Source organism: Hyla sarda, unplaced genomic scaffold (assembly GCF_029499605.1).
Source record: "Hyla sarda isolate aHylSar1 unplaced genomic scaffold, aHylSar1.hap1 scaffold_545, whole genome shotgun sequence".
Classification (NCBI taxonomy): Eukaryota; Metazoa; Chordata; class Amphibia; order Anura; family Hylidae; genus Hyla; species Hyla sarda.
In genome coordinates this window covers 218,107-228,527 of record NW_026610556.1, presented here as the reverse complement: position 1 = coordinate 228,527, position 10,421 = coordinate 218,107, and the positions used below count along the sequence as shown (strand labels likewise).

Sequence of the window (10,421 nt, the reverse complement as noted above, 5' to 3'; positions counted from 1 at the left end):
CTACATTCCCGCCATTGTTGTCCGTCCCCCATCTACATTCCCGCCATTGTTGTCCGTCCCCATCTACATTCCCGCCATTGTTGTCCGTCCCCATCTACATTCCCGCCATTGTTGTCCGTCCCCCATCTACATTCCCGCCATTGTTGTCCGTCCCCCATCTACATTCCCGCCATTGTTGTCCGTCCCCCATCTACATTCCCGCCATTGTTGTCCTGTCCCCCATCTACATTCCCGCCATTGTTGTCCGTCCCCCATCTACATTCCCGCCATTGTTGTCCGTCCCCCATCTACATTCCCGCCATTGTTGTCCGTCCCCCATCTACATTCCCGCCATTGTTGTCCGTCCCCCATCTACATTCCCGCCATTGTTGTCCGTCCCCATCTACATTCCCGCCATTGTTGTCCGTCCCCCATCTACATTCCCGCCATTGTTGTCCGTCCCCCCATCTACATTCCCGCCATTGTTGTCCGTCCCCCATCTACATTCCCGCCATTGTTGTCCGTCCCCCATCTACATTCCCGCCATTGTTGTCCGTCCCCCATCTACATTCCCGCCATTGTTGTCCGTCCCCCATCTACATTCCCGCCATTGTTGTCCGTCCCCCATCTACATTCCCGCCATTGTTGTCCGTCCCCCATCTACATTCCCGCCATTGTTGTCCGTCCCCATCTACATTCCCGCCATTGTTGTCCGTCCCCCATCTACATTCCCGCCATTGTTGTCCGTCCCCCATCTACATTCCGCCATTGTTGTCCGTCCCCCATCTACATTTCCCGCCATTGTTGTCCGTCCCCCATCTACATTCCCGCCATTGTTGTCCGTCCCCCATCTACATTTCCCGCCATTGTTGTCCGTCCCCCATCTACATTTCCCGCCATTGTTGTCCGTCCCCCATCTACATTTCCCGCCATTGTTGTCCGTCCCCCATCTACATTTCCCGCCATTGTTGTCCGGTCCCCCATCTACATTTCCCGCCATTGTTGTCGGTCCCCCATCTACATTTCCCGCCATTGTTGTCCCCCATCTTTGGCCCCGCTCTATGTTCTGGATATCTCTTTTGTAGGTGAGGTCTCCAGAACTGATCCCAGTATTCTAGATGTGGTTACTAGAGCTCTATACAGGGGGCACAATCTCCTCTTTGTAGTGGGGGAGGAATACTGGGGTCAGTCTCCTCATTGTCTCTCTCCATACACAGGATTACACCATAGTGAAGACATGGGGGGAGTGTGTGGCCCCCAGCAGCCATCTCCATGAGTCAGGAGGATGGAGCAGGGCCCGGGGACCCATCACGGAGCCTCCACACCTCTCACTGATACATGAGGAGAAGATCCTAGAACTCACCCACAGGATCACTGAGCTGCTGACTGGAGAGGTGACCCTGCTGGGACATTATACAGTAATGGAGGGGTCTGGTGATGAGAGGTGACACTGCTGGGACATTATACAGTAATGGAGGGGTCTGGTGATGATTAGAGAGGTGACCCTGCTGGGACATTATATAGTAATGGAGGGGTCTGGTGATGAGAGGTGACACTGCTGGGACATTATACAGTAATGGAGGGGTTTGGTGATGATTAGAGGAGGACCCTGCTGGGACATTATACAGTAATGGAGGGGTCTGGTGATGACTGGAGAGGTGACACTGCAGGGACATTATACAGTAATGGAGGGGTCTGGTGATGACTGGAGAGGTGACACTGCTGGGACATTATACAGTAATGGAGGGGTCTGGTGATGAGAGGTGACACTGCTGGGACATTATACAGTAATGGAGGGGTCAGGTGATGAGAGGTGACACTGCTGGGATATTATACAGTAATGGAGGGGTCAGGTGATGAGAGGTGACACTGCTGGGACATTATACAGTAATGGAGGGGTCTGGTGATGACTGGAGAGGTGACACTGCTGGGACATTATACAGTAATGGAGGGGTCTGGTGATGACTGGAGAGGTGACACTGCTGGCACATTATACAGTAATGAAGGGGTCTGGTGATGACTGGAGAGGTGACACTGCTGGGACATTATACAGTAATGTAGGGGTCTGGTGATGACTGGAGAGGTGACACTGCTGGGACATTATACAGTAATGGAGGGGTCTGGTGATGATTAGAGAGGTGACACTGCTGGGACATCATACAGTAATGGAGGGGTCTGGTGATGATTAGAGAGGTGACACTGCTGGACATTATACAGTAATGGAGGGGTCTGGTGATGATTAGAGAGGTGACACTGCTGGCACATTATACAGTAATGAAGGGGTCTGGTGATGACTGGAGAGGTGACACTGCTGGGACATCATACAGTAATGTAGGGGTCTGGTGATGACTGGAGAGGTGACACTGCTGGGACATTATACAGTAATGGAGGGGTCTGGTGATGATTAGAGAGGTGACACTGCTGGGACATCATACAGTAATGGAGGGGTCTGGTGATGATTAGAGAGGTGACACTGCTGGACATTATACAGTAATGGAGGGGTCTGGTGATGACTGGAGAGGTGACACTGCTGGGACATTATACAGTAATGGAGGGGTCTGGTGATGACTGGAGAGGTGACACTGCTGGGACATTATACAGTAATGGAGGGGTCTGGTGATGACTGGAGAGGTGACACTGCTGGGACATTATACAGTAATGGAGGGGTCTGGTGATGACTGGATAGGTGACACTGCTGGGACATTATACAGTAATGGAGGGGTCTGGTGATGACTGGATAGCTGACACTGCTGGGACATTATGCAGTAATGGAGGGGTCTGGTGATGAGAGGTGACACTGCTGGGACATTATACAGTAATGGAGGGGTCTGTTGATGACTGGAGAGGTGACCCTGCTGGGACATTATACAGTAATGGAGGGGTCTGGTGATGACTGGAGAGGTGACACTGCTGGGACATTATACAGTAATGGAGGGGTCTGGTGATGATTGGAGAGGTGACACTGCTGGGGCATTATACAGTAATGGAGGGGTCTGGTGATGACTGGATAGGTGACACTGCTGGGACATTATGCAGTAATGGAGGGGTCTGGTGATGAGAGGTGACCCTGCTGGGACATTATACAGTAATGAAGGGGTCTGGTGATGACTGGAGAGGTGACCCTGCTGGGACATTATACAGTAATGAAGGGGTCTGGTGATGACTGGAGAGGTGACACTGCTGGGACATTATACAGTAATGGAGGGGTCTGATGATGACTGGAGAGGTGACACTGCTGGGACATTATACAGTAATGGAGGGGTCTGGTGATGACTGGAGAGGTGACACTGCTGGGACATTATACAGTAATGGAGGGGTCTGGTGATGACTGGAGAGGTGACACTGCTGGGACATTATACAGTAATGGAGAGGGTCTGGGGATGATTAGAAAGGTGACACTGCTGGGACATTATACAGTAATGGAAAGGTCTGGTGATGACTGGAGAGGTGACACTGCTGGGACATTATACAGTAATGGAGAGGGTCTGGGGATGATTAGAAAGGTGACACTGCTGGGACATTATACAGTAATGGAAAGGTCTGGTGATGACTGGAGAGGTGACACTGCTGGGACATTATACAGTAATGGAGGGGTCTGGTGATGACTGGAGAGGTGACACTGCTGGACATTATACAGTAATGGAGGGGTCTGGTGATGACTGGAGAGGTGACACTGCTGGGACATTATACAGTAATGGAGGGGTCTGGTGATGACTGGAGAGGTGACACTGCTGGGACATTATACAGTAATGGAGGGGCTGGTGATGACTGGAGAGGTGACACTGCTGGGACATTATACAGTAATGGAGGGGTCTGGTGATGACGGTATCATTGTGTGTCAGGTTCCTATAAGGTGTCAGGATGTGGCGGTCTATTTCTCCATGGAGGAGTGGGAGTATGTAGAAGGACACAAGGATCTGTACCAGGACATAGTCATGATGGAGGATCACCGGCCCCTCACATCACAAGGTAAGAAGAGACATATATATAGATATCACTCCCACTACCTAGTAACATAGAAATCTATCCAGCACTGATGTATTCATTCCCTGTGTGTTCCCTTCAGATGGAGTCATTGAGAGAAATCCACCCGAGAGGTGTCCCCGCCCTCTGTATTCCCAGAACTGTCCAGAGGGAAATGTCCCAGAGAACTATGAGGTAGATGACACTAAAGTCTTCACAAAATATCATCATGAAGTGATGACCCTAAAATAATTTTGGAAATATTTGTCGTCTGTGTTTAGGATGAAGATCTGATGGATAGTAAGGTTGAAGTTAAAGATGAAGAAGAGGAGACGGGTGTCATGGCCGCTTATCAGTGTAAGGAGGAGGAGACGGGTGTCATGGCCGATCATCAGTGTAAGGAGAAGGAGACGGGTGTCATGGCCGATCATCAGTGTAGGGAGGAGGAGACGGGTGTCATGGCCGATCATCAGTGTAAGGAGGAGGAGACTGGTGTCATGGCCGATCATCAGTGTAAGGAGGAGGAGACGGGTGTCATGGCCGATCATCAGTGTAGGGAGGAGGAGACGGGTGTCATGGCCGCTTATCAGTGTAAGGAGGAGGAGACTGGTGTCATGGCCAATCATCAGTGTAAGGAGAAGGAGACGGGTGTTATGGCCGATCATCAGTGTAAGGAGGAGGAGACGGGTGTCATGGCTCCTCATCAGTGTAAGGAGGAGGAGACGGGTGTCATGGCCGATCATCAGTGTAGGGAGGAGGAGACGGGTGTCATGGCCGCTTATCAGTGTAAGGAGGAGGAGACTGGTGTCATGGCTTATCATCAGTGTAAGGAGGAGGAGACGGGTGTCATGGCCAATCATCAGTGTAAGGAGGAGGAGACGGGTGTTATGGCCGATCATCAGTGTAAGGAGGAGAAGACGGGTGTCATGGCCGATCATCAGTGTAAGGAGGAGGAGACGGGTGTCATGGCCGATCATCAGTGTAAGGAGGAGGAGACGGGTGTCATGGCCGATCATCAGTGTAAGGAGGAGGAGACGGGTGACATGGCCGATCATCAGTGTAAGGAGGAGGAGACGGGTGTCATGGCCGATCATCAGTGTAAGGAGGAGGAGACGGGTGTCATGGCCGATCATCAGTGTAAGGAGGAGGAGATGGGTGTCATGGCCGATCATCAGTGTAAGGAGGAGGAGACGGGTGACATGGCCGATCATCAGTGTAAGGAGGAGAAGACAGGTGTCATGGCCGATCATCAGTGTAAGGAGGAGGAGACGACTGGTGTCATGGCCGATCATCAGTGTAAGGAGGAGGAGACGGGTGTCATGGCCGATCAGCAGTGTAAGGAGGAGGAGACGGGTGTCATGGCCGATCATCAGTGTAAGGAGGAGGAGACGGGTGTCATGGCCGCTCATCAGTGTAAGGAGGAGGAGACGGGTGTCATGGCCGCTCATCAGTGTAAGGAGGAGGAGACGGGTGTCATGGCCGATCATCAGTGTAAGGAGGAGGAGACTCGTGTCATGGCCGCTTATCAGTGTAAGGAGGAGGAGACGGGTGTCATGGCCGATCATCAGTGTAAGGAGGAGGAGACGGATGTCATGGCCGCTCATCAGTGTAAGGAGGAGGAGACGGGTGTCATGGCCGATCATCAGTGTAAGGAGGAGGAGACGGATGTCATGGCCGATCATCAGTGTAAGGAGAAGGAGACGGGTGTCATGGCCGATCATCAGTGTAAGGAGGAGGAGACGGGTGTCATGGCCGATCATCAGTGTAAGGAGGAGGAGACGGGTGTCATGGCCGCTCATCAGTGTAAGGAGGAGGAGACGGGTGTCATGGCCGCTCATCAGTGTAAGGAGGAGGAGACGGGTGTCATGGCCGATCATCAGTGTAAGGAGGAGGAGACTCGTGTCATGGCCGCTTATCAGTGTAAGGAGGAGGAGACGGGTGTCATGGCCGATCATCAGTGTAAGGAGGAGGAGACGGATGTCATGGCCGCTCATCAGTGTAAGGAGGAGGAGACGGGTGTCATGGCCGATCATCAGTGTAAGGAGGAGGAGACGGATGTCATGGCCGATCATCAGTGTAAGGAGAAGGAGACGGGTGTCATGGCCGATCATCAGTGTAAGGAGGAGGAGACTGGTGTCATGGCCAATCATCAGTGTAAGGAGGAGAAGACGGGTGTCATGGCCAATCATCAGTGTAAGGAGGAGGAGACGGGTGTCATGGCCAATCATCAGTGTAAGGAGGAGGAGACGAGTGTCATGGCCGATCATCAGTGTAAGGAGGAGGAGACGGGTGTCATGGGCAATCATCGGTGTAAGGAGGAGGAGACGGGTGTCATGGCCGATCATCAGTGTAAGGAGGAGTAGACGGGTGTCATGGCCGATCATCAGTGTAAGGAGGTGGAGACGGGTGTCATGGCCGATCATCAGTGTAAGGAGGAGAAGACGGGTGTCATGGCCGATCATCAGTGTAAGGAGGAGGAGACGGGTGTCATGGCCGATCATCAGTGTAAGGAGGAGGAGACGGGTGTCATGGCCGATCATCAGTGTAAGGAGGAGGAGACGGGTGACATGGCCGATCATCAGTGTAAGGAGGAGGAGACGGGTGTCATGGCCGATCATCAGTGTAAGGAGGAGGAGACGGGTGTCATGGCCGATCATCAGTGTAAGGAGGAGGAGATGGGTGTCATGGCCGATCATCAGTGTAAGGAGGAGGAGACGGGTGACATGGCCGATCATCAGTGTAAGGAGGAGAAGACAGGTGTCATGGCCGATCATCAGTGTAAGGAGGAGGAGACGACTGGTGTCATGGCCGATCATCAGTGTAAGGAGGAGGAGACGGGTGTCATGGCCGATCATCAGTGTAAGGAGGAGGAGACGGGTGTCATGGCCGATCATCAGTGTAAGGAGGTGGAGACGGGTGTCATGGGCAATCATCGGTGTCCCCTGACATCCCCCCCGACCTCACTCCAGGCCCCTTTATCTATTTCCTGATCCCCTGTTCTACCATATTGTCCCTGCTTTGTAACAGCCGTATTTGTGCTTCAAAAAGGTTTTGCAAAAAAAGTGTTAAAATAAGGGACCATAACAGGTGCTAACGGCTGAATAACGTCCATGAAAATAACAGGTATATTTATCCGTCATGTACCGTTATACCATCCGTCATGTACCGTTATACCATCCGTCATGTACCGTTATACCATCCGTCATGTACCGTTATACCATCCGTCATGTACCGTTATACCATCCGTCATGTACCGTTATACCATCCGTCATGTACCGTTATACCATCCGTCATGTACCGTTATACCATCCGTCATGTACCGTTATACCATCCGTCATGTACCATTATACCATCCGTCATGTACCGCTATACCATCCGTCATGTACCGTTATACCATCCGTCATGTACCGTTATACCATCCGTCATGTACCGCTATACCATCCGTCATGTACCGCTATACCATCCGTCATGTACCGTTATACCATCCGTCATGTACCGTTATACCATCCGTCATGTACCGTTATACCATCCGTCATGTACCGTTATACCATCCGTCATGTACCGTTATACCATCCGTCATGTACCGTTATACCATCCGTCATGTACCGTTATACTATCCGTCATGTACCGTTATACTATCCGTCATGTACCGTTATACCATCCGTCATGTACCGTTATACTATCCGTCATGTACCGTTATACCATCCGTCATGTACCGTTATACCATCCGTCATGTACCGTTATACTATCCGTCATGTACCGTTATACCATCCGTCATGTACCGCTATACCATCCGTCATGTACCGTTATACCATCCGTCATGTACCGCTATACCATCCGTCATGTACCGCTATACCATCCGTCATGTACCGTTATACCATCCGTCATGTACCGTTATACCATCCGTCATGTACCGTTATACCATCCGTCATGTACCGTTATACCATCCGTCATGTACCGTTATACCATCCGTCATGTACCGTTATACCATCCGTCATGTACCGTTATACTATCCGTCATGTACCGTTATACTATCCGTCATGTACCGTTATACCATCCGTCATGTACCGTTATACTATCCGTCATGTACCGTTATACCATCCGTCATGTACCGTTATACTATCCGTCATGTACCGTTATACCATCCGTCATGTACCGTTATACCATCCGTCATGTACCGTTATACCATCCGTCATGTACCGTTATACCATCCGTCATGTACCGTTATACCATCCGTCATGTACCGTTATACCATCCGTCATGCACCGTTATACCATCCGTCATGCACCGTTATACTATCCGTCATGCACCGTTATACTATCCGTCATGTACCGTTATACCATCCGTCATGTACCGTTATACCATCCGTCATGTACCGTTATACCATCCGTCATGCACCGTTATACTATCCGTCATGTACCGTTATACTATCCGTCATGTACCGTTATACTATCCGTCATGTACCGTTATACTATCCGTCATGTACCGTTATACTATCCGTCATGTACCGTTATACCATCAGTCATGTACCGTTATACCATCCGTCATGTACCGTTATACTATCCGTCATGTACCGTTATACCATCAGTCATGTACCGTTATACTATCCGTCATGTACCGTTATACTATCCGTCATGTACCGTTATACCATCCGTCATGTACTGTTATACTATCCGTCATGTACCGTTATACCATCTGTCATGTACCGTTATACTATCCGTCATGTACCCTTATACCATCCGTCATGTACCGTTATACTATCCGTCATGTACCGTTATACTATCCGTCATGTACCCTTATACCATCCGTCATGTACCGTTATACCATCCGTCATGTACCGCTATACCATCCGTCATGTACCGTTATACTATCCGTCATGTACCGTTATACTATCCGTCATGTACCGTTATACTATCCGTCATGTACCGTTATACTATCCGTCATGTACCGTTATACCATCCGTCATGTACCGTTATACCATCCGTCACGTACCGTTATACCATCCGTCATGTACCGTTATACCATCAGTCATGTACCGCTATACCATCCGTCATGTACCGCTATACCATCCGTCATGTACCGCTATACCATCAGTCATGTACCGCTATACCATCCGTCATGTACCGTTATACCATCCGTCATGTACCGCTATACCATCCGTCATGTACCGTTATACTATCCGTCATGTACCGCTATACCATCAGTCATGTACCGCTATACCATCCGTCATGTACCGTTATACTATCCGTCATGTACCGCTATACCATCAGTCATGAACCGTTATAGTCCGTTATTTTATGGCCTTTAACACCTCTGCCTACAGACTACTACTATTATTCCCATCATGGAACAGACTTGTTTCCATGATGGGAGTAGTAGTTCGTGGCTGGGGATTCTACATCAGTGTTTGTACCACTAAACCCATCATGCGACAGACTGTTCCATGATGGGGGTTGTAGTACAAGGGGTGAGGGATTGATCGATCAGCAGTTACTAAGCAGAGGAGCGGGCGGCATGCTGCGCTCCCCTGCGATGTACAATGTATTTTTATTTTCACTCCCCGCCGGGAGCCCCTAATGGCCGATACCGAGGAGCCATTCAGGGCTCCCGGCAGGGTTTTTAATCTACTACTTTGACCCCCAAATGTGTGTCCCCATGTATATTTATAATAATTGGCCCCAGTGTGTATATATAATCCATTGGCCCCAATGTGTATATAATAATCCATTGGCCCCAGTGTATATTTATAATAATTCATTGGCCCCAGTGTGTATATAATAATCCATTGGCTCCAGTGTATATATAATAATCCATTGGCTCCAGTGTATATATAATAATCCATTGGCTCCAGTGTGTATATATATAATAATCCATTGGCCCCAGTGTATATATAATAATCCATTGGCTCCAGTGTGTGTGTGTATATAATAATCCATTGGCCCCAGTGTGTGTATAATAATCCATTGGCCCCAGTGTGTATATATAATAATCCATTGGCCCCAGTGTGTATATATAATAATCCATTGGCTCCAGTGTGTATATATAATAATCCATTGGCCCCAGTGTGTATATATATTAATCCATTGGCCCCAGTGTGTATATATAATAATCCATTGGCCCCAGTGTATATATAATAATCCATTGGCTCCAGTGTGTATATATATATAATAATACATTGGCCCCAGTGTGTGTATATAATAATCCATTGGCCCCAGTGTGTGTATAATAATCCATTGGCCCCAGTGTGTATATATAATAATCCATTGGCTCCAGTGTGTGTATATAATAATCCATTGGCCCCAGTGTGTGTATAATAATCCATTGGCCCCAGTGTGTATATATAATAATCCATTGGCCCCAGTGTATATATAATACATTGGCCCCAGTGTGTATATAATAATACATTGGCCCCAGTGTGTATATAATAATACATTGGCCCCAGTGTGTATATAATAATCCATTGGCCCCAGTGTATATAT

The 10,421-nt window shown here is 49.3% G+C and overlaps 1 protein-coding gene across 1 annotated transcript in view; it reads left to right on the top strand.

Moving 5' to 3' along the window:
• Positions 1-1,181: 1,181 nt before the first annotated feature.
• Positions 1,182-10,421, top strand: part of LOC130339558 (zinc finger protein ZFP2-like) — a 78,971-nt gene continuing 69,731 nt past the window's right edge. The window contains exons 1-4 of the mRNA XM_056554035.1: positions 1,182-1,373; positions 3,822-3,948; positions 4,046-4,137; positions 4,224-4,299. Coding sequence (XP_056410010.1) covers positions 3,861-3,948; positions 4,046-4,137; positions 4,224-4,299 — 256 coding nt within the window. The 5' untranslated portion in view covers positions 1,182-1,373; positions 3,822-3,860. The remainder of the gene's footprint in view (positions 1,374-3,821; positions 3,949-4,045; positions 4,138-4,223; positions 4,300-10,421) is intronic.